This window comes from Spinacia oleracea, chromosome 1 (assembly GCF_020520425.1).
Source record: "Spinacia oleracea cultivar Varoflay chromosome 1, BTI_SOV_V1, whole genome shotgun sequence".
Lineage (NCBI taxonomy): Eukaryota > Viridiplantae > Streptophyta > Magnoliopsida > Caryophyllales > Amaranthaceae > Spinacia > Spinacia oleracea.
Genome location: NC_079487.1, coordinates 37,802,715 through 37,827,160, shown reverse-complemented (window position 1 = coordinate 37,827,160; position 24,446 = coordinate 37,802,715). Strand labels below are relative to the sequence as shown.

Below are 24,446 nucleotides of genomic sequence, written 5' to 3'. Positions count from 1 at the left end.
CCCTAGTTCCTAAAGTTCCTAACCCATCTAAGGTCAAGGAATTTAGACCTATTGCTTGCTGTACAACTATTTACAAGATTATTTCCAAAATCTTGACTAGCAGACTTCAGAAGGTGATTGGCTCTATTGTTAGTGACTGCCAAGCAGGTTTATTCCAGGAAGAATCATCTCATATAACATTTTATTGGCCACTGACACTAGAGGAAAAAACCTCAAGTGCGGGCTCATTTTAAGGGGTTTAGTGCGGGCTTTTACATGTGCAGCACATGGCCTGCCCGCACTTGGCATTTCTCAAGTGCTGCCAATATATGAGCCCGCACAAAACTATTTTTGTGCTGCCAATTTAGAAAATGTGCCCGCACTTGACAACTTTGTGCTGCCAATTTTCGAATACGTGCCCGCACTTGACAAAGTTTGTGGTGCCAATTTTCGAATACGTGCCCGCACTTGACAAACTTTGTGCTGCCAATTTTTTAAATGTGCCTGCACTTGACAACTTTTGTGCTGCCAATTTTTAAAATGAGCCCGCACTTGACAAACTTTGTGCTGGAAATTTTGTAAATTAGCCCGCACTTGACAACTTTTGTGCTGCCAATTTTGGGAATGAGCCCGCACTTGTGATATATATACGAGCCTATAAACGAGCCGTATTTGTTATATATCCTATTTTCCTGCCACATATTTTATATAATTGGACCACGCTACTACTTAACCTCCATACATCATATAAAAAAGTACCCAATTATATAGATAATTAAATTGTACAGTTGAAAACTCGATTACATAACAGTCATAAAAAACTAGCATCCGTAACCTAAAATTCATTACAAGGAAATATCAAAAACAATACTAAAATTTAGTACAAGAAAATATCAAAGACAATCACTAGAAATGAAGTTTGCCAACTTTTCTCGAACTTCATTTATCTCTTCAATCGTGAAAGGCTCCTCCCTCGAATTTTTGAGTACCTTACGAAGATCGACAATAAAAAAAAAATATATGTATACTTTAGTTAGTTATGTTATAAATATTGTATCGTAAAATAAAGTAAGACTTAATTTGCTCATACCAATGAAATAAAGAATAAAATTGTCGTTTTCGATCCAAACTCTTAACTAATGAACCTATATAGATATTCTAAACCTTTTACATGTTTAACATATTGTTTTTATGTTTATGAGTCTCATTATTACCTAATTTGGTCAAGTTATGCACAATTAAGGGTCGTTTGATCGTTATATGTAATAATTTTACTAACATTGTCGTTTTTGCTCCTAACTTTTAACTAATGAACCTAAAAAGGTATTCCAAACCATATAATTGTTTAACATACTTGGTTTTATGTTTCTAAGTCTCATTCTTACCTAGTTTGGTCAAGTAATGCATATTTAAGGGTCGTTTGATCGTTATATGTCATATTTTGACTAAAATTGTCGTTTTCGCTCCTAACTCTTAACTAATGAACCTAAAAAGGTATTTGAAGCCATATACATGGTTAACATTAGGGGTGTTCATGGGTGGTTAACCGTCCCGAAACTTGATTCGGTTCGGTAACCGAAAATTTCGGTTAGGCATTTTCATGAACCGTAACCGTACCGTTTAAACCGGTTACCGTTTAAACGGTTAACCGCAGTTTCGGTACGGTTACCCGGTTAACCATAAACCGCTATTAAATTATTTATTTTTATTTTGGATCACATTTATCGTATTATTTTTTTACAAAAAATAACAATCTGAAATAGAAGATCAAGTCAAACAAAAATAAGTGTAAACAATGTCTAAAATTACACAAGTTCATCAACTTCAAACAAAATTACGAAGTAACGTACTTATTGTTTCAAGAAAGGACTAATGGGCTAAGAGTCTAAGAAGTAAGTACACTAATTGGGCTAGTTGTGCACAAACAAACATTTTTTTACTTAAATACTTTACCTATAATTTTGTGATTTTGTCACCTCCAACTAAATTTAATTGAATTATTTTTTTGAAAAAATAAATTTCGGTTTATTCGGTTAACCGTTTTGTCAAAAATTGTAACCGTAACTAACCCGTTTAACCGTTAATTTTGCCGGTTCGGTTACTGTAACCGCTTATATTATTTTTTCGGTTCGGTTTACCGCCCATTTAGGTCGGTTTTTTCGGTTTTCGGTACGGTACGCGGTTACGGTTTTTTAATTATGAACACCCCTAGTTAACATACTTGTTTTTATGTTTCTAAGTCTCATTCTTACCTATTTTGGTCAAGTTATGCACATTTAAGGGTCTTTTGATCCTTATATGTCATATTTTGACTAAAATTGTCGTTTTCGCTCCTAATTCTTAACTAATGGACCTAAAAAGGTATTTGAAATCATATACATGTTTAACATAATTGTTTTATGTTTCTAAGTCTCATTCATACCTATTTTGGTCAAGTTATGCACATTTAAGGGTCGTTTGATTGTTATATGTCATATTTTGACTAAAATTGTAGTTTTCGCTCCTAACTCTTAAATAACGAATCTAAAAAGGTATTTGAAACCATATACATGTTTAACATACTTGGTTTTATGTTTCTAAGTCTGATTCTTACCTATTTTGGTCAAGTAATGCACATTTAAGGGTCGTTTGATCCTTATATGTCATATTTTGAGTAAAATTGTCGTTTTCGCTCCTAACTCTTAACTAATGAACCTAAAAAAGTATTTGAAACCATACACATGTTTAACATACTTGTTTTTATGTTTATAAGTCCCATTCTTACCTATTTTGGTCAAGTTATGCACATTTAAGGGTCGTTTGATTGTTATATGTCATATTTTGACTAAAATTGTCGTTTTCGCTCCTAACTCTTAACTAACGAACCTAAAAAGGTATTTCAAACCATATAAATGTTTAACATATATGGTTTTAAGTTTCTAAGTCTAACTCTTACCTAGTTTGGTCAAGTTATGCACACTTAAGGGTTGTTTGATCGTTATATGTCATATTTTGACTAAAATTGTCGTTTTCTTTCCTAACTCTTAACTAATGAGCCTAAAAAGTATTTGAAACCATATACATGTTTAACATACTTGGTTTTATGTTTCTAAGTCTCATTCTTACTTTGTTTGGTCAAGTTATACACATGTAAGGGTCGTTTAATCGTTATATGTCATATTTTGACTAAAATTGTCGTTTTTGCTCCTAGCTCTTAACTAATGAATTTAAATAGATATTCTAAACCTTTTACATGTTTAATGTACTTAGGTTTATGTTTATAATTCTCATTATTACCTAGTTTAGTCAAGTTATGCACATTTAAGGGTCGTTTGATTGTTATATGTCATTATTTTGACTAAAATTGTCGTTTTCGTTCTTAACTCTTAACGAATGAATCCAAATAGATATTCTAAACCTTTTACCTAAATAGATATAGATAAATTCCATATACCTCATACATCTCTTGTAACTTATTCACGATGTCCCCATCTTCATATTTACCAAATAGCGAAGATGTCATGCAAACACCTATAGAACCCGTGAGAAAAAAGAGTAAGATGTTACCAACCAAAAGCAAAGTACATTAAAAAAAAAAAAGTGTCAAGTTGGAACTTTTTCAATTTATTGAACATGCATGCTTTGCGCTTTACGAAATATGATAACTGGTTGGAAACATCTACCTTGCATAGAAAGAAAACGAAGTTCTTGATTTGTTGATACAGCAATCTCGACAAGGCGATCATCCACTAGTGGATGATCGCCTTGTCGAGATTGCAGATTGTGTAAGATGGATAACGCTTTCGCACAAAAGAAATATGAACCATGTCAACCAGCTTGTTACCCTAAACAGAAAAATGTCAACCAGCTTGTTACCCTAAACAGAAAAATGCAGACAGATTTTAGCATAGCTGAACTAGATAAGATTAATGGCTAATTGAAATTTATATATATATAAATATATATCCAATAGCTCATGTAAAATGTGTACGGGTAGGGAGATACTACAACAGCAAGGAAAACATTTAGTATTGTACACATACTTGAGTCGTATCTCCTTCAAAGCTAAAAGATATGTGCGAGCATCTGGAATACCCCGGGTTCGGGTTTGGATTGTTTATTGAATCCTCTGAGACTCCGAAAAGAGATCTGACCTGTTTGAAAAATGGTTCAAAAAGTGAATAATAAAAACTTAATGCATCATGTCACAAAAAGACAACAATATTACCATGAAATCCAGTCATTACAAAAAGACAGAGATTAGGCATCCAACCTCAATAAGTGACAATCAATGCTACGACTTTCGTTCACCATCCCAGAATCAGTTCACAACAAATCTGCGGCATTAGTTCACAGCAAATCAGTTCACAACTGCTGTTCTGATCTGGTGAACTGATCAGTATAGCAGATCAGTACAAGAAATGCTCAGTATGTAATAGTCTATAGTTCAACACAAGAAGCAGTCATTTGTGAGTGTTCTTATCTTCTCGCAACAGAAATGAAGAACGGATCAGAAGCAGCAACAGAGTTTGTGAACTGAAAGATCCGATCCAAAGCAGATCAGTTCACAAGCATGCTTCTGATCTGATGCTTCGGATCTGATCTTTCATTTCACAAACTCAGTTCACTAGATCAGAACAACAATTGTGAACTGAGCTTTTTTGTACTAGCTACCAAACATTGTAGTTACGGGGAAAAAAACTTGAAAAGTTACAAAGCTCCATCCATCTAATAGGATACTCTAAGAAATAAAGACCAACTTTTAAACCAAGAAGCTCAAAGTTTTCCCAGCATGGGTTTTTAAAAGTAAATGTCAACTTATGGAACAATCTTAAACTATAAGAAAGAGAACAAGTGACTGAAATCATGGATAAAAAATGACAAGAAACAAATGCACAAATAACTAACCTCGTGAATCTTCTTAAGCTCCACGTAAAGCAAGCTAATCTTTATGAATGCCAGCGCAAAAATCATTTGGACAACAGAGTTTGCAACAATCTGCTTTTGAATCGGCACTGCAGCATATAAGATTGCAAGGATTTTAAAGGGTAGAAACAGAAACCCTAGAAGTAGAACAATAGTAGAAAAGCAGATATGTATAACACAACAGTGCAGATCAGACACAACAGACCAAACAACATATTAGAAAAAGTCAACCAAGGCCAACTCTTACCAAACCTCAACAATCAGCAGCTATGCGTTTGCGACATCTAACTTTAAAGACCCTTTTTCTGGTAGCATTGCAAACTTGCAATTGAGTTTAAGCAACCAGCTATAACCAACACCCAACATCCTTCTACTGATGACCAGAACAAAGCACAATTCGGCCCTAAACACCCACACCAGCTGCTGCAACACTGCATGGCTCTGTAGACTACCACGAGACTAAGTACCATGGAACTAGTTGACCTAAAAAGAACTTGCTGATATGAGACGTGCATCATTAAAGAAAGAAGCACCAATATTGGTGACGCATAAAATGATGCACAAGAGCAGCAGCAGCTGTTCAGAATAGATGCAGACAGTATGCAGCAGCAGTAAACAACAACATTAGTAACTAGAGCAGTAAACAATAGCAGCAGTCCAGACATAAACTAGCGTAAAACAGTCAGAAGCGTCCCAAAAATACAATTTGAAGACACATATGGGTTTTGATTTGAAATATTCTTAAGTATCAAATCATGACAACTGAAAAGCATAATATGACACCACAAAAAATGGACAAGTTCAGCTGGGAAGATGAAATTCCAAACTAATTTTGATTCGTGTCCCTTAACAATCACAATTAACTTGTTGTTCTTAACAAATGAACTTTTTGCTTCCTAAGAATGAACCAATTCAATTAGGGAAGCCTGCTAGGAGTATTACACTGTCAATTAAGTTCAACGAGCATTTTGATTGCTACTCCATAAAGAATAATGCATAATTTAATGTGAAGTCATCAGCTAATTTTCAAGAAAGAAAAGATAATCAAATTGACACTCAACATAATTCTGCACAAATAATTATAAGAAAGTTAAAAAACAAAAACCCAATTCTTTATATTTGGGACTGAATTAGTTCTTTAGCACAATAGAAATTCGTTTGATAATTTATTGAATAATTAAGCAGAAATTGGTGAATTGATAACTGGGAAATCTATAGATGAATTGGAATTGAATTCTACAGATGAATTGAAACTAAAACGTAGATTAAATCACAAAGAGGGAAAGAGGAATTACATGGGCAACTTGAATTCAGCAGGATAGTTGAACGATTTCTTCAAATTAGGGCGACTCGAAGATTCTAGTTCATTCTTCATCTCTGCCTAGTTGATATTGGATTCAGGACCACCGTTGGCGGCGGCGGTACAGACTGGAGATGAGGGAGAGCGCAGAGACAAGTGAGATGGAGGGTGGAGCTACTGCAACAATCAACCCTACAACATCCATGAACAACTACGCAACGACGAAGAGGTTTGGCAGTGAGGAAGCGACGACGACGAGAAAACGAAGGTGAAGAGGGAGAAGAATCAGGGATAGAAAGATGAGGCTTCTTTAATTTTAGAATTGTCTTTTTTTTTTTGCAATTGTAATTTTAGAAACTTTTGTGCGGAACTTGTGAAATGAGCCCGCACTTGAGTTTCAAAGCCCGCACTTAAACTCAAGTGCTGCCAATTTTCTATAATGACCCGCACTTGTGATAATGTATTTTTTTCTTTTTTTTTTAGTGATCTCAAGTGCTGCCAATTTACTAAATAACCCGCACTTGAAGGGAAGCACATGTCGATTTTTCTACTAGTGTGAGCTTGTGAAAGGATATAACAGGAAGAACCTCTCTCCTAGATGCATGATTAAGGTTGACTTAAAGAAAGCCTATGATTCCATTGAATGGAGTTATTTGATGGATGTTATGAAGGAGTTAGGGTTTCCAGAGGTGTTTCTTAGGTGGATTATGGAGTGTATTTCTTCTGTCACTTATAGCATTCTTATTAATGGTCAACCTTGTCTTCCTTTTCCTGCTAAAAAAGGGTTAAGGCAAGGTGATCCTTTATCCCCCTTTATCTTTGCTATTGGTATGGAGTACTTATCCAGAAGTCTCATGCAGTTGAAAGCTGATCCAAACTTCAATTTTCATCCAAAATGTGAGAAGCTGAATATCACTCATCTCATGTTTGCAGATGATTTGCTTATGTTTGCTAGAGCAGATCCTATTTCAACTCATATGTTGTTTTAGAAGTTCATGTTGTTTTCAAAGGCCTCAGGGTTGGAAGCCAATTTGGATAAGAGTAATGCCTATATCTGTGGTGTAAGTTCAGACATTCAGCAACAAATCATGCTCACCTTGAATATTCCTCCTGGTGAGTTTCCTTTTAGGTATTTGGGTGTTCCCTTATTTACCAAGAAACTGTCATATTCTCAATGCAAACCTTTAGTTGATAAAGTGCTGAGTAGAGCTAAGAGTTGGACTGTAAGATATCTGTCCTATGCTGGCAGGCTTTAGCTAGTTAAAACCATTCTTCTTAGCCTACAGTCCTTTCGGTGTCAGATATTTGTGTTACCTAAGAAAGTTATTAAGGAAGTTCAAAGCTACTGCAGAATTTTCTTATGGACAGGAGGTACTGATTGTTCCAAGAAAGCCCTTGTTGCTTGGTCTCATATGTGTTTACCTAAAACTGCTGGTGGCTGGAATATCAAAGATATGGAGATATGGAATAAGGCAGTTGTGTGCAAGCTTCTGTGGGCCATCACTCATAAGAAAGATAGGCTCTGGTCCAGGTGGGTAGATGGGTATTATATGAAAGGGAGGCCCATTGCTGATGTTCATTGCCCTTCTACTATGTCCTGGTCATTGAAGAAGATTATTGGTTGTAAGGAGCTGGTTACTAATGTTGGTGGATGGTCAGCTGTTGAGAAGGATGGTTGTTTCTCAATCAAACCGATGTATAGGAAGTTATGTGGGGATCATCCTAAATTTCCATGGAGGAGACTCTTATGCAACAATTTGGCAACTCCTAAAAGCCTTTTCATCATGTGGATTGCTATTTGGAAAAGGCTACCTACCCTGGACAGGTTGTTTAAATGGGGGGTTGTTACTTCTGAAGTATGTCCTGTATGCAGCATGTGTTCAGAATCTGCTGAACATTTGTTCTTTACTTGCACCTTATCTTGCAGAGTCTGGCAGAAAGTGTTGGATTTGCTGCATTTTAAGAGAAGACCAGAACCCTTTGGCAATGAGATGCAGTGGGTGATTAAGAGCTGTAAAAGGAGTGGGAGTAGACACAAGCTGCTGGGAATGTTCTTTGCTGAATGTATTTGTTCCATTTGGTTGAATAGGAATGAAGTTGTGTACAATCAGGTTTGTAAAACCCCTGAGATGCTGTTTAGACAGATTCAGTTCCATGTAGCTAGTAGATCTTCTGATGTATTAAGCTCTACTTTGTTAAACTTGAGTAGATAAGTGTATTAAGGCTCTAGTAGCAGTTTTGCTTGAGCTTGTAACAGGGCAGTTTGCCTAAACTTTCCTCCCTTTGGTAGTAAAACTCTTATTTGCCAAAAAAAAAAAATTATCCACGTTAGATGAATAAATTTAAACGTGTATGTTAAAAATGTTATAACTATGAAGTAGTATGGGAGATATTTAGTTAAATATTTTGTAAAAAAAATGATCAAAATCCGTGCGTGCACGGGATCTAATCTAGTAGTATAGTAAATTTAATATGATCTCAACTAAGTATAATAGTCGGAAAAGTATAAAAGGAGCGATATTTATGACACGAGTTTATGAAATCTAAAATTCTACATCAGTGAATTCTTCTCCCTTCGTTTCTTTTTGTTCTTTACGTTTTCCTGTTAGGGTGTTTCGAAATATTTTTTATATTTCCTTTTATATTATCACATAAATGTTTTAATATTCTATCAAAATTTGTGTCAAATGATTATTTTAACCAATTAAATTCAACGGGTAATTTAATATATCACACTTTTCTATTGGGACATTAAATTGTTCTTATTTTCCCAATATAATTTTGATAAGAGTGAAAACATTATAAATAAACGTAATTTTCCTTGTTTAAATTAAAAAAAAGAGAAATCTCAATGCAAATTAATCATTCGTTAATAAATATACAAAAGGCCAAACATAAAGAATGAAAAAAAGCGGAGGGAGTACATCATGGTCTAACTCGTTAATTTGTTCATGGTCATAAATCATTACCTGCAAACCTGGATAAATCTTAGTGTCATAGAGTACTTTATATGACACTAAGATTTATCCAGTTTGGCAGGTAATGATTTATGACGGCAAATGATAAATCCAAGGAATAATTTCACTTCTTCTAAGGAAATCAACTTTAAAAAAATGTTGATTTTCTTGGAATAAGTAAAATTTTCCTTGGATTTATCACTTCCCATTTATGACCATGAACAAACTATGGAAGTATGGAGTAGTAATTATTTTTACTTCTTTCAAAAAATAAAAACTATAAAATTTGTCAACCCTGTATTCATTCAAGTAAATCTTCCAATAAAATCCTGTCCACATTATATTAAGTCCATATTAATAAAAGGAGTAGGTTTATTAATTATATAATTAAATATAATTAAATTGAGGTACCTTCAACTCTGCTAAGCTGGTAGCTAGCGCCCAACGGGCCAAGCATAGTTAACTTTCCTAATGTAATATGGCCGCCTGGGCATGTGCCCTGCACTGTGTGGCACGAGCACTTTTTAAGACTCGATTAATTAGTTGGATTAATTAATTATTTAACATTCTTAATCACGTTGGTTCTGTTTACTTCTGTACCATGGACTCATGGAGTGGTACCTACAATGAATGTATCACCCTCCTAAGCAACAAACTGGATTAATGTTGAGATCTTTAATGTCAAAACGAATCTTTCTCATTTTTAGTTTTTGTTCTTTATTTTATGTAATTTGACAAAATTATATATTGTTGTTGTTTAATCACATTATACAATTATATAATTCTGACTTATTATGTGTTATAGAATCAAATTCACCCATATATTTGAGTTATACTTTAGAAAGAATAATTTCTTATGCACCTAGTTTCTCATCAGCTCAGACATGTATTATGTAACATCATGTATTAAAACCTTCTTAATTAGTTGATTTTGCTAGAAATACGGAGTATGTAGGTTGTTTCATTTTTGGAAGATACCCTATATTAAGTTTCATTAAGAAAATGTAAGGTGACTTTACCACTGATCCAAGGGGAATGTATTGCCTTAGTGGTTAAACCCGAAGACATTTGTACGATAGGGACCACATGTTCAATTTGAATATCCATTTCTCCATCTGTAATTTGTATCGTCTATGTGACACATTTAAACTAACATAGCAATTAATAATCACATACTACATCTGTTTCACAATACTTGCATACTTTCTCTTTTCACGTATTCCAACACGCTTCTTTAATTTAGACATTAATATCTCTAATAGCATATAAATAAAATTATAAAAAGTTGATATCGGAATCTTCGCATTAATATATACGAATTGAACAAGATCTCATATGACTATATTTTTTCTTATATGATAGTGAAAGAAATATTGTCAAAGTTGATTGATAAAAGTTCCCAAATGAAAAAGATGTAAATATTGTAAAACGGAGGTAGTAAAATAACTCGCTACTAAATAATTGTACTCTGAAACTGAAACTACATACTCCGTATATGCGATAAGGACATAATATGTTATCTTAATCAAAAGTGATTAGGCAAAAGCTAAGCCACTCAAAAGATGATTAATTAAGCATTAAATAATTAATCCACAAGCCATTTAAAGAAATGCACGAGCCAATCTCACATATATTTCATATTAGAAAAACCAAATTCTTGTTTTATCCCTAATTTAATCCATCTCATAATTAATTAACACAATTATACACGGGCCAAGCAAAAGATATTATTTTTCGACCCTCTTTTGACCTACTTGTCATGTTTCAAATAAAATAATTAACGTCAAATTATGCAAAGCATATATATAGTCCACCTAATTATAACTAAACGATAACATAATCATATTAAGATTTAATAACTAAGTATAAACATTTTGCTTCTTACCAAAGAAATTAAGACCCTTAATCAAAAAAAATGTTGGCAATGTCTCCTTTATGCCTTACTTTAGGATGGGAGTATCCCTTAGAATTAGAGACTAACCAAGCTTTTGATAACTTCGATTTCGATTCGATGTTTGTTGCTAATTTTAATTCGTCTTCTCAAGCTCAAGATGATTGTGGAGTTAATCAGGAGTGTAATGATCATGCTAAGCAAAGTGAATCGCCACAAGATACAAGTTCAACGGATCAATTTGATAATAATGATAATAATAATCCCTTGTTATCAAAGAAGCTTAATCATAATGCAAGTGAAAGAGATCGAAGAAAGAAGATCAACGATATGTATTCTACTCTACGTGCCTTGCTTCCCGCACATCATCATAGGGTATTGCCTAAGTTCTTTCCTACTTCCATAATTCAATCTTCTTGGTTTCATTTATTAAAATTTCTCATGCAAAAAAATTTCATTGACATAATATTTGCTTCACTTAAAATTCCAAAATTAAATTTATTAGGCATGTATTAACACAACATGTCGTTATAAATTTCTAAATAAATAAATAATATTTTGAAAATTGTATTTGATTTTATATCCTATATATACTCCCTCTGTCCCTTAATACTCGCATCGTTTTGACTTTTTGCACTATTCACAAAATTCACTTTGACCCTATTTTATTTCTAGTATACGAAAACAAATGTTAGTATATAATATATTTTTGGCTTCATCTTAATATATATTTTCAAAATGTTATATTTTTATAAATTTTTACAATATGTAGTTAAAGATATTGATGGTCAATGTTGTGCATTGGCAAGCGTGTCCAGTCAAAACGGTGCGAGTATTAAGGGACGGAGGGAGTATGCTTAGAAAAACCCTATTTGTTTTGGTTAATGATACATAAATTGAATTTTTGTCAATTGACAATAACTTTTAACAATTATGCCCTAATAATATGTTGTTCTTGTTCATAATACTCAATTGCAAGCAACTAAATTCTTAATTTTCTTGCAGAAGAAGCTAAGTATTCCATCGACAGTTGCGCGGGTGCTTGAGTATATACCTCAACTACAAAAGCAAGTGGAGGATCTAACTCATAAGAAGGAAGTGTTTTTATCAAAATTATCGGTTTTACAAGGAAATGCAGTCCATGAACAAAAGCAAAATGAGTGTATAGTAAGTAAAGAGACGGCTTCGTGTTCGATTTCTGCCAATAAGCTTGGTGATAAGGAAATGGTGATTCAAATATCAACATTTGAGAGACTATCTATATCTCATGTTCTTTTGCTGCTCGAGAAGAATGGTTATCTTGTCATTGATGTTTCTTCTTTTCAATCATTCGGAGGAACAACTTTCTACAATATACATTTGTGGGTAAGTCACTTTTCATCTTTTCCTTATAAAATCAAAAATGTAATTTTTTATGCTACATTATGGTAAATTCCACTCTAATTAAACAAGTTGGTTAAGTGGAGGTCTATATGGACGGAAAGTTGGATGAAATCTGTTATGAGGCGGTGAATACAAAATATTTCATAAAATTATTGTGCTAAATATGAAATTACATTTTATAAGGTGTTAAATAAAAAATTCTGAAAGTTAAAAGGGGAAGATATGAAAAAAAACCTTATTGTAAATTGTAGTCTAATTAATGATTTAGATAATTAATAAAATAAAAATTGATGTTAGTAACCGGGTTCACCCTTAGGGCTAATCCGGATTTGGAGCGAGTTCTGAGTGGATATGTTCCAGTCCCCTCCCAATTATTGTTGCGGGTGATCGAGCACGGATCCTCCCTACCAAGTTCAGCCACAATCACCACTAAACAAATAAACAATTGATATATAATTAATAAATGATTGAACATGAATTTTACTTTGACAATTGAATATGCTTTTTGTCAGACGGTTTGACAAAACATTCACCAACTTTGCTTTTTGTTTAATAAATATGCCTATGTGATCTATCGAATAAGAACTTGTAAAACCTTCTAATAACATTTATCTTATACTTGTATGTTGGTGTAACAGATGGAAGGTAGCTATGTTGTAAAGTTCGACGAATTGAATGAAACATTGATGTCTTTGCTTCAGAAGCAACCGATGCAAATGCAGATGGAAGTACCCATATTCGTGTAGCGTAGCGGATCGGATCGGATCGGAAGAACCCTAAAATACATGTTATTAGTACTCCTTAGTATATATTTGAACTTTTGTAAATCAGTTGTAACTGAAAATTCAAATCCATTAGCCTAATTATCTATTGGATTTCATTATTAAAACAATCACACATTATATCTCATCATTGTATTATATTAGCAAGATAAATTTTAAAAGCTATGCATAGTTCTCATTTTACTTACAGAAAAAATGGAATTCCTTGTAGTAGCTATGGGAGTGAAAGTTATTTGGATTTTTTAAACTTAAATTTAATCCATATCAAATTAGGGATTTTGGATTTATTAAGTTAATGTTAATTTTTACATCATAATTCAAATCATTTATAAGTCGTAAAATCGGCCTCATCACAAGTATTCATGTGATCAAATCATCCGATTTATTCAAGTTAGTTACTTAAAAGTTTTATCGGGAAAGTTTATTGTCCAAACTATCAAAATTGTTAAGAAGTACCTTTTTTTGCCTCACTTTGTGAGGTAGTACCTTATATTTTCAGATTTTTTAAATAGTACCTTGAATTAAAAATTTGTTTTAAAAATGGTACCTTATTGCAACATTCCGGCCAAAATCATAATTTTCCGGCCATTGATTCAACATTTCCTCCAAAAATTGTGTTTGTGTTACAAACCTAGCCAAAAATCACGCGCCTATGTTAACTTCTTATACGAACAACAGAACATCAACACTTAGACAAGACTTTTAGATCTACACTCGTTTATTTTGGAGGGAAAGCAACTGGAAGTACTTTGAATTTGGTAAGATGATGAGCGCGTGTGAACACGCGATAATTTCCTTTAAAATTGTGGCAACAACCGGAATCAATGGCCGGAAAATTGTAATTTTGGTCTGAATGTTATAACAAGGTACCATTTTTAAAACAAGTTTTTAATTCAAGGTACTATTTGACAAAACTGGAAATATAAGGTACTAGCTCACAAAGTGAGGCAAAAAGAAGGTACTTTTTGACAATTTTGCCTAAATATCCCTTAAAAATAGGAGAGTTGTTAGAAGTTTTTTAGATGTCAAAAGTTGTTATGAGTCAACTATATTAAGAAAACTAGAACATTGGATTTGGCATTCAATTAATCAAATAGAACAACTTCTCTCATTATGCATTCTCTCTCTAATTCTCTCTAATTCTCTCTTACTCTCTTCTCTTCTACTTTTCTGGAAGTCACTGTTATACAACAATTGAAGGTGAGCTTGTGAGATCCCTTATCATTGGTATCAGAGCCGATCATTGCCTACTCTCTGTCCTTGTTACACTGTCTTGATCAACTCTGACTCTTGTTGCTACCAGAAGGAAGACTACCATGGTGGAACAATTCAAAACCTGGAAAAAAGACCTTCAAGAACAACACTAGAAACTGGAAGATCAGAACAAAAAAATGGATCATAAAGTTGATGAAATGATTAAGTTCATGTAATCTTTCAAGGAATCGTCAAACAGACATGATAATATATCATTTTCAAGTCCAAGGTTCAATTCCACCAGAACCTTAGGTATGAATCCCAAACTGCCATTTCCTAAATTTGCTGGTAGTAATCTTAGGATTGGGTGATTTTTTTTTTGCAAATACTTTGATTTGTGTAAAATTCCTGAAGATCAAAGGCTTAGCATCTCTCAACATGATTGAGAAAGCAGAAGGTTGAGTGATGAATTACTTATGTGTGAGGAAGAGTTTGATTGTGGATTGGAATGATTTTGTTGCTGATTTATATGCGAGGTTTATGGATAGTTCTGCTATAAATGTGGTTGAAACCTTTAATAAACTGCAGCAGGTCAATTCAATTGAAGAATATATTGATGAGTTTGAAAATCTTAGATCAATGATGTTGATGACAATCAAATTTTACCAGATGCTTACCTTTTGGAGAGTTTTATCGGGGGTCTCAAACCTGATGTAAAAACTTTTGTTAAAGCCTTCAAACCTTCCACCATTGCTGAAAGCTATTGAATTGGCTAGACTTCAAGAGAAAAACCTGGTTACTACCACCACCAAGCCTTATAAAATACAATACTACATCCCTAATTAAAACATTGCAATTTGTACCTCTTTTGCCTAGCAACAAACCCCCACTCTTACCCACACGACAAACTAAACCAAACATTACCTTGACCTTAATCAATTAAATAACCAAAAATTTTAAATACTTACCTGCTGATGTAACGCAAGAGAAAATAGCTAAGGGACAGTGTTATTACTGTGATTGCTTATTCAAAGAACCTCTGTTACTCACAATTGAAATTCTAGGGGAAATGTCCGAGGAACTTAGTGATTTTGATGACCTTGAAGTGTTGGAACAGGAGATTAGTAAGCCACAAATCTCAATGAGTGCTTTAGCAGGAAGTCAGGGGTTTAGTCCCATGAGAGTGAGAGGATTAGTGAAGGGAAGGCCTATACAAATCTTGATATATTCAGGGAGTACACACAACTTTGTTGACTTGAATATTGCTCAGAAGTTGGGGTGTCAGTTAGAGAAGATTCCATCCAAAGCCATTATAGTAGCTTATGGTAATCACATTGCTTGTGAACATAATTGTAAAGGGTTTTCTTGGGAGATGTAGGGCATCACTTTTATAACTGATGTGTTGTTAATTCCATTGGGAAGTTTTGACGTCGTTTTAGTATACAATGGCTTAGCTTACTAGTACCTATATCTTGGGATTTCAATAAGCTCAAGACGGAGTTATGCTTACAGGGAAAACAAATTTTTCTTAAGGGTGTTCCCACTAATAATATGTAGTAATTGAGGGAGAACCTTCTTTTAAACTGTTCTCTACAGCAGCACAACTATGTTTGATGCAGGTCTTTGATCAATCTTGTCTCAACACAAAAGTTCAAAGTTAGAATCTGGAGTTTGAAGAGTTAACTGAGCTGAAGCCGACCTACATCATGGTCTTTGAAGAACTAGCTGAGTTTCCACCTCTAAGGGGAGTGTTTGATCATTCTATACCCCCTAGTTCTTGGTGCAAGTTAGCCCTGTCAACATAGGTTTGGAAGGTTACTACAAAAAGTTTGTTAAGGTTTATGATGTGGTTAACAAACCTCTACTTAACCAGCTCAAGAAGGGTAACTCCCTATGGAATGATCAATCGTAGAGTTCTTTTGAATCTCTCAAATTAGCCCTAGTTACAGCACCAGTATTAGTTGTTCCCAACTTTGAGAAATAATTTGTGGTGGAGACTAATGCTTCTAGTACTGGAATTGGAGATGTCTTGATGCAAGAAGGGCATCCTCTAGCCTTTATAGCAGATCATTGGGTCCTAAATGGAAGAAATGCTCAGTTTATGAGAAGGAGTTACTGGCCATTGTCTTTGATGTACGGAAATGGGAGCGGTACCTTATGGGAAATCATGTCATATCAAAATAGTCTGAAATGGCTATTACAACAGAAGATTTTGATTTCATTCCAGCTGTTATGATTTTCTAAAATCATGGGATTTGACTATAAGATTCAATACAAGAGTGGAAAAGGAAACTTGGCCGTTGATGCTCTCTCCAAGATTCAAGGAGCTGAAATGTTATGCATGGTCGTTTATGTGCTAGACTCAAATTTATCAGCCTTGATCATAGCTAGCTATTAACTTGATGATAGTTTAAATTCTTTTGTTCAATCTCTTAATTAGCATCAAGTAGTGGAGGGTTACCAGCTACAACATGGGTTGTTGAGAAGAAAGAAAAATATGGTGGTGGGGCCTGATTCAGATCTTAGACACAAGATCATCAGCTGGCAACACTCTACCCTTGAAAGTAGCCATGGTGGCAGTGAATTAACCTTAAAAAGAGTCAAAGCTCTCTTTGGTTGAAAGGGTTTATATAAGCATGTTAGGCAGTTTGTTAGGAACTGTGTTGTATGTCAGGCATCCAAGCATGATATATCAGCCTATATATCCAGGCTTGCTACATCCTTTAACTATTCAAGAAGAAGTATGGATTGATGTATCCATGGATTTAATTTCTATATTGCCAAAATCTGGAGGAAAAGATGTCATTTTTGTAATGGGGGGTAGACTGAGAAAATATGCTCACTTTTTGGCATTATCTCACCCCTACACAGCTTTACCAATTGCTTAATGCTACTTGGACAATGTATTCAAACATCATGGGTGGCCTAAATAAAGGAAATGTCTCCTTCACCCAAGGTGAATTAGTCTAATACCAAGGTTCAGATTAATTACGAACAATTAATTCAGTGAGATCAAGTGATCGGAACAGCTAGCTGGAGAAATGCTTTCGATCAGTGAGTTCTAATCGATATTAGGCTCCCAGATTACTCTTGACTTAACCTATAAGGGCGCACCAATGCCATGTAACAGATCACCGGATTAAATGAATCGAAAATTCATTTAATAGCTTTTCGGGAATTAGTTCGGAAAAACATAAATATACCATATGACGTTGGATCGGAATCGTATATCGTATCGCGAATATTCGTAAGCTAGACGAAACGAATAATCGTATCGTACGACGGTGATTCGTCAAGTACTATACGATAAACAATAGCCGTAAGGCGTTGGTCGCGGATACGAGCGAGACGAGGTTGCCGACCCATCGAGCCAAGCGCGAAAGCGCGCAAGGCCCAACGAGCCAGCAGCTCGCCAGCAGCGAGACTGCGAGAGCAAGCCCGCAAGGCCAAGGCTGGGCGCACGCGTACAGCAGTGCTGGCAGCAAGCAACCAGCGAGGCCCAAGGCCCACGGCGGCGTTGCCTTGTGCGCGCTGCTTCGTGGGCTTGTGCGTGTAGCTGGCCAGTTGAGGCCGTGTGCCTTAGCCGGTCATGTTATAACCTTAGGGTTATAACACACCACCTCTCCTTATGTTTTTCCAACACAACACACAAACTAATGCACGCTGTTCTGTTTAACCTAATCAAAGAGAAACCCTAATTCTCTCTTTGCCTCCGTTCATGCTGTTTTTCCTAAAAAGCTAAAATATCTTGAGTGACGTCTAAGCTACGAATCTCAAGACGGATCTGAACGTGTCGGTGAACCAAGTAGAGGAAAGACATTTGGATTTCTTGTTCTTGTTCGTGATTCGGTTAACTAGGGAAAACACGCTTCGAATGTAAGTTTTCTTAATCTGTACTTTATACATGCATGGTTTCTGGCTTTGGGGATCATTCCGATGCGTTAATATGTATTTAACTGTATCTCCCTAGAGTGGTATCATGAGCAACATATATTTTAAAGTACTTTTTGGCATGTTAATATGTTTTTTATGTTGTCGAATTTTTCTGAAGTTTTTCATGAATTTACGAAATATTTCTGGATTATTGGATAGATCGTAGAATATGTTCTGAATTCGAAAATTATCGGAAATTCTATTTTTCTGACCATAATCTGATTGAAAACGGCTTTTTAAGATCAAATTACGGGAATAGAATCGTAAAACCAGTCCCCGAAGTTCGAGTTTTTGGGCGTTTTTGTTAATTAATGAATTAAATTAACAATTTGGGAAAGTTTTTCAATTAATTTCTCGACCTAAACTACTCGGAATTAATTGAAATTTGACCCTACTATTCTTGGGTATATTTTAAAATCATGGTAAAATTTTCGGCCATAAATGTTAAGAATATACCCTAATTTTATTTTTCTTTAAATTGGTGATTTTTAGATCGTAAATTGATTTTAAAAATAATTTAGATCTGGAAATTTGTTTAATGGGGAAAGGGAATATAATTTCATGATAAGTGACAGTTTTTAAAAACCCAAATTCTTATATGAGACTGTCCTCACCATCAACTGATGGTGAGACCAGTTCACACTTGCGAATTTAGGTATGTTACTTCTATAGTTTAGACATGTTACTTTTTTTTTTTAATTTTAGAGGAGGTACTTTTTTTAGCTTAGGTATGTTACTTATATAGTTTATACATGTTACTTTTTTTATACGGAGTAGTTTTAGGGGAGATACCTTCTTAGTTTAGGTATATTACTTCTATAGTTTAGACATGTTACTTTTTTTTTTTTATAATTTTAGAGGAAGTACTTTTTTTAGTTTAGGTATGTTACTTTTTTTATACGTAGTAGTTTTAGGGGAGATACCTTCTTAGTTTAGGTATGTTACTTCTATAGTTTAGACATGTTACTTTTTTTAAAAAATAATTTTAGGGGAGGTATTTTTTTTAGTTTAGGTATGTTACTTCTATAGTTTAGAGTTTAGACATGTTACTTTTTTTAAAAAATAATTTTAGAGGAGGTACTTTTTTAGTTTAGGTATGTTACTTCTATAGTTTAGATCTGTTACTTTTTTTTATATAGTTTTAGGGGAGGTACGCTATTGATTTCGCGCTCGTCACACCATCAAGTTGATGGTGTGACTGGTCTTACAGGAGACGCGCTAAACTAAAATTTTGATTAGATTCGTTAATTTTAATCGTCACTTAAACCAAATTGATAAAAATCTGAAATTTAAATGTGTATAACGATTTAAAATTTTGGATTGGATTATCAAATATATTCAAATTTTTGTTGATATTGATCGTTCGTTAAATTTGAATGTTGTTAGCAAAGATTTAATAAATTTCTCAAAATTGGATTGTTGGAAAATTAATTAAATCACCCACTTTGTTATTTTTCGAAAATAAAACAATTATTTAATTTGTTAATTACAAAGGAAAATAACGTCATGCAACTAAAGTTCCGTGAAATTAAAAATTATTATTTTTTAGTTAATTGGCTCGTATGGCACGAGCCAAAGGCGCGGAACATGGGTGTGTCGTGCGTGTGGCTGGGCGTACCCCATGCGCCCCACCCCCGTAGCTTGGCGCAGCAACACGAGGCAGCCAGCAAGCGAGCTGGGCGTGCCAGCGCGCGCTGGCCACAAGAAAAATCCGATTACTTAGTTTCCAAGTAACCTTAGGATTAAGCATTCCTAGTCCTACTAGAATTGGTTTGATTAAGAGTTTAATTAATACTCCCTCCGTCCCATATTAGTTGTTACACTTACCTTTGCACAAAGTTTTAGGTGATAAGTGGTTGTTTGGTTATCAATTATTATTTTATTGAAAAAGTAGATGTGATAGGAGTTATTGGAGTATTTTTTTAATTGAATGAGAGAGGGTGTGGGGACAAAATAAAATTTAGTGGGAATAGAGAGACAATATAATAATTGTGGGGACATTCCTAATTTAGAAGTGTAACAACTAATCTGGGACGGACGAAAAAGGAAAGTGTAACAACTAATCTGGGACGGAGGGAGTATTACAATTCTAATTGGATAAGAATTTAAATCCTAGTAGGGTTGGTAATTCTTTTCCTAGTAAGACTCAAACTCCTTATTTCCTACCCTATAAATACGAGGCTAGGCCCTCATAATTATACATACATCAATACATTGAAAATCATATTCTTTACTTACTTTGTGTTCAAGGGAGAACATAAAATAGCGTAGCCCGAATACATGCATAAAACCTTAAGTAAAATCCTAGTTGGTTGAACCTAAGGCGGATCTGAACGTGATGTGGACTTTCTACGGAGGGGCAACGTTTGGGGCTCTAAAGACTTGTTCTTGTTCGGTTTGGGAGCAACTAGGTAAGGCACGCATCACATTGTATGTAACCTAAATTATGCTAATTGACTATGTGGCAATTAGTTTGGATTTTGGCTTTATGGTTTTTCCGCATGAATTATATTATTGTTATTCATAACCTAACAGTTTCTTCTATTGGTTTTTGTAGTAGCAGGTCTGACCACTCCTTGTTCATCTACCGCAAGAGGCATGACATGGCTTATAATTTACTTTATGTGGATGATATTATTCTTACTGCTTCTTCAGATGCTCTAGACCGTTAAATTATGGCTCTTCTTAGCTCGAAATTTTCTATGAAGGACCTAGGTCCTTTGAATTATTTTCTTGGTATTGGTGTAACTCGTCACAAGGGTGGCATGTTTCTTTCACAACAAAAATGTGCTGAGGAAATTATTGAACGTGCAGAATGTCATCTTGTAAATTTTCTTCCACTCCGGTTGACACTAAACCGAAGGTCAGTGCTTCTTTTTGGTGATCCTTTGAGGATCCAACTCATTTTCGGAGTCTTGCAGGTGCTCTTAGTACCTTATTGTTAGTTATGATACATATGACCATTCATAAATCATGCGGAAAAACCATAAACCCAGGAATACATATTATTTACACATAATCATTTAGCATAGAATAGATGCATACTCTTTGTTGCGTGCCTTCCCTAGCTGCGCCCGAACCGAACAAGAACAAGTCTTTAGGACTCCAAGTGTCGTCCCTCCGTAGATAGTCCACAGCACGTCCGGATCCGCCTTAAGATTGACCAACTAGAATCGCCCTTAAGGTACTATTATTTTCGGCACTTTATAGGCAAATGTGTGACTGAATTTTTCTCTCAAAAACTCACTTTGAATACTTTGAAACTTGTGTTATAAATTGTGAGCCCTAGCCTCATATTTATAGCGGTATGGAAAGGGAATCGAAATCCTATTCAGATACAAATTAATCAAACCTAGAATCCTACAAGAACTCTAATTTAATTAATTTATCAAATAGAATTAGGAATTTAATCATTAACCGAACTCTGCATGTTTTAGGAAACGTGCACGAACACAAACACTTGCACACACACGCACGACAGCCACGATGGGCCTCATGCGTGCGCGCGAGCAGCAGCCCACTCAGCGCCCGCGCGCGCTGCGCGCTGCGCGCTGTGCGTGCTGTGCGCGCTGCGCGCACCCTGCTGGGCCTGGCCTTGCTGTTTGTGCGGCGCGCTTGGCTTGCTGGGCGATGGCCTGGCTTCGTGCTGGGCCTCGTCCGGCAGGCCTCGTCCGATGCTTATTCGTACGATGCGCTTCCGATTAAATTTTCCGATTCCGGAATTCATTTCCGATACGAACAATATTTAATATTTCCGATTCCGGAATTAATTTCCGTTTCGAACAAATATTTAATATTTCCGTTTCCGGAATTATTTTCCGATTCCGGTAATATTTCCGATTCTGACAATATTTCCGTTTCCGATAATATTTTCCGATACGATCCATGTTTCCGTTTCCGGCAACATCTACGACTTGGATAATATTTATATTTCCGATACGATCCATATTTCCGTTTCCGGCAATATCATCGTTTCCGGAGTATTCATTTCTTGCCTGTGACGATCTTAGCTCCCACTGAAACCAAGATCCGTCGGTTCCGAATATTCATAGATAGAGTATCTAATGCCATTAGATACTTGATCCGTTTACGTACTATTTTTGTGACCCTACGGGTTCAGTCAAGAGTAAGCTGTGGATTAATATCATTAATTCCACTTGAACTGAAGCGGCCTCTAGCTAGGCATTCAGCTCACTTGATCTCACTGAATTATTAACTTGTCAATTAATACTGAACCGCATTTATTAGACTTAACATAGAATGCATACTTGGACCAAGGGCATTGTTTCCTTCAGTCTCCCACTTGTCCTTAGGGACAAGTGTGCATTTCCTAATTCCTTTGTCGCTCGATGCTTGCTCTTGAACATAAGGTAAGAGTTGTCATCCTTATTATGTCCAGAGGTGTTCCTCGGTTTCAGAGTTCAACTGATCAAATAAACAGATAATCATAGCCTATGATTCATCCGAGCACGGCCATGCATTTCACAGTTTCTAGCTCTCCGAGTGGCCTTGTACAACTTTTAAGCATCTCATCCCGATTTATGGGAGGACAATCCCAATCTTGCGATCTTGAGATTAGACTTCGTTTGATAGGTGATTACCTGAGCGTTGCCTTTATAGCCTCCTTTTACGGTGCGACGGTTGGTCAACGTCAAAGCAACCAGTTCTCAAACAAGTAATCTCAAATCACTCAGGTATTGAGGATTTAGTGTCTAATAATTTAATGAAATTTACTTATGACAGACTTTCATCTCTTACAGTAAAGTTTCATAGGTCTTGTCCGATACTAGTCTTCCCAAAGTAAGTATCTATGCAAATGATTATGACATTGCCATGTCCACATAGTTCAAGAAACAGAACTACTAGTCATCTTGCATTCTAATCGTCTAACGTTTTCTATGCGTCCAATTTTATAGAAAACTCCGATTAGGGACCATTTTCAACCTTTGACATTCAAGTTCACTTGATAGACATTTCTTAGTCACAGGACTGGTCCTGACAGTCTATCTTGAATGTATCGTCAAATTGAAGGGACTCATCATTTAATAAACCACAAATTAAATGGAAAAATGAATTCCTTTCATTTATTGTGAATGATTAACCAATAATGTTTTACAAAGATTTAAACTCTAAAACTTTAAAACATTAAACAGAGACATCAAAGCCATTCTCCAATATGCTTGATTCCCATAGCTGCAGTGTGCGAGTTGTGCTTCGCTTGCGGCAGAGGTTTAGTTAATGGATCTGATATGTTGTCATCAGTTCCAATTTTGCTTATCTCGACTTCTTTTCTTTCAACGAACTCTCGTAGAAGGTGAAATCTACGAAGTACATGCTTGACTCTCTGGTGGTGTCTAGGCTCTTTTGCCTGTGCAATAGCTCCGTTATTATCACAATACAGGGCTATTGGTCCTTTAATGGAGGGGACTACACCAAGTTCTCCTATGAACTTCCTTAGCCATATAGCTTCCTTTGCTGCTTCATGTGCAGCAATGTACTCCGCTTCAGTTGTAGAATCCGCAATGGTGCTTTGCTTAGCACTTTTCCAGCTTACTGCTCCTCCGTTGAGGCAGAAGACAAACCCAGACTGTGATCTGAAATCATCTTTGTCGGTTTGGAAACTTGCGTCCGTATAGCCTTTAACAATTAATTCATCATCTCCACCATAGACCAGGAAGTCATCTTTGTGCCTTTTCAGGTACTTCAGAATATTCTTGGCAGCAGTCCAATGCGCCTCTCCTAGGTCTGACTGGTATCTGCTCGTAGCACTGAGTGCGTACGCAACATCCGGGCGTGTACATATCATAGCATACATTTTTGAACCAATCAATGATGCATATGGAATCCCATTCATTCGTCTACGCTCATCAAGTGTTTTTGGGCACTGAGTCTTGCTTAGAGTCATTCCATGAGACATGGGTAGGTAGCCTCGCTTGGAGTCCGCCATCTTGAACCTATCAAGCACCTTATTGATATAAGTGCTTTGACTAAGTCCAATCATCTTTTTAGATCTATCTCTGTAAATCTTGATGCCCAATATGTACTGTGCTTCTCCTAGATCCTTCATCGAAAAACATTTCCCAAGCCAAATCTTGACAGAGTTCAACATAGGAATGTCATTT

General features: G+C 35.4%; 2 protein-coding genes and 1 long non-coding RNA gene across 8 annotated transcripts; 2 read left to right on the top strand and 1 right to left on the bottom strand.

Moving 5' to 3' along the window:
- Positions 1-733: 733 nt before the first annotated feature.
- LOC110775049 (uncharacterized) lies at positions 734-6,829 on the bottom strand. 5 transcript variants are annotated; one of them, XR_008925837.1, is made up of 8 exons: positions 6,180-6,829; positions 5,132-5,367; positions 4,867-4,973; positions 4,232-4,295; positions 4,002-4,112; positions 3,642-3,803; positions 3,413-3,489; positions 734-968 (listed from the first exon to the last, which is right to left on the bottom strand). It is a non-coding gene; the product is annotated as an uncharacterized lncRNA (long non-coding RNA). The 5 variants fall into 5 exon arrangements; XR_008925835.1 differs by having other exon boundaries at positions 3,642-3,835; positions 5,132-5,460; positions 6,180-6,827; XR_008925834.1 differs by having other exon boundaries at positions 3,642-3,835; positions 6,180-6,825.
- Positions 6,830-6,840: 11 nt separating this feature from the next.
- Positions 6,841-8,397, top strand: LOC130463885 (uncharacterized). Its single transcript, XM_056833168.1, has 3 exons — positions 6,841-7,081; positions 7,202-7,297; positions 7,553-8,397. The coding sequence occupies exons 1-3, from the start codon at positions 6,841-6,843 to the stop codon at positions 8,395-8,397; spliced, it is 1,182 nt and encodes a 393-aa protein (XP_056689146.1).
- A 2,595-nt stretch (positions 8,398-10,992) lies between these two features.
- Positions 10,993-13,439, top strand: LOC110775052 (transcription factor bHLH101-like). Of its 2 annotated transcripts, none has more exons than XM_056834670.1 (3): positions 10,993-11,407; positions 12,041-12,397; positions 13,054-13,439. In XM_056834670.1, exons 1-3 carry the CDS (start codon positions 11,057-11,059, stop codon positions 13,159-13,161), a joined length of 816 nt encoding a protein of 271 aa, XP_056690648.1. In that variant the 5' UTR covers positions 10,993-11,056; the 3' UTR covers positions 13,162-13,439. The 2 variants fall into 2 exon arrangements, with proteins under 2 accessions (XP_056690648.1, XP_021835345.2); XM_021979653.2 differs by having other exon boundaries at positions 12,038-12,397; positions 13,054-13,438.
- Positions 13,440-24,446: the final 11,007 nt, after the last annotated feature.

Bases quoted from the DNA above. Each gene is read 5' to 3' on its own strand.
- LOC130463885 (XM_056833168.1), top strand. From the start codon at position 6,841: ATGGATGTTATGAAGGAGTTAGGGTTTCCAGAGGTGTTTCTTAGGTGG. The intron at 7,082-7,201 runs GTGAGAAGCTGA...CAAAGGCCTCAG, and splicing joins CTTCAATTTTCATCCAAAAT to GGTTGGAAGCCAATTTGGAT. The intron at 7,298-7,552 runs GTGAGTTTCCTT...TCTTATGGACAG, and splicing joins CACCTTGAATATTCCTCCTG to GAGGTACTGATTGTTCCAAG.
- LOC110775052 (XM_021979653.2), top strand. From the start codon at position 11,057: ATGTTGGCAATGTCTCCTTTATGCCTTACTTTAGGATGGGAGTATCCC. The intron at 11,408-12,037 runs GTATTGCCTAAG...ATTTTCTTGCAG, and splicing joins TTCCCGCACATCATCATAGG to AAGAAGCTAAGTATTCCATC. The intron at 12,398-13,053 runs GTAAGTCACTTT...TTGGTGTAACAG, and splicing joins TCTACAATATACATTTGTGG to ATGGAAGGTAGCTATGTTGT.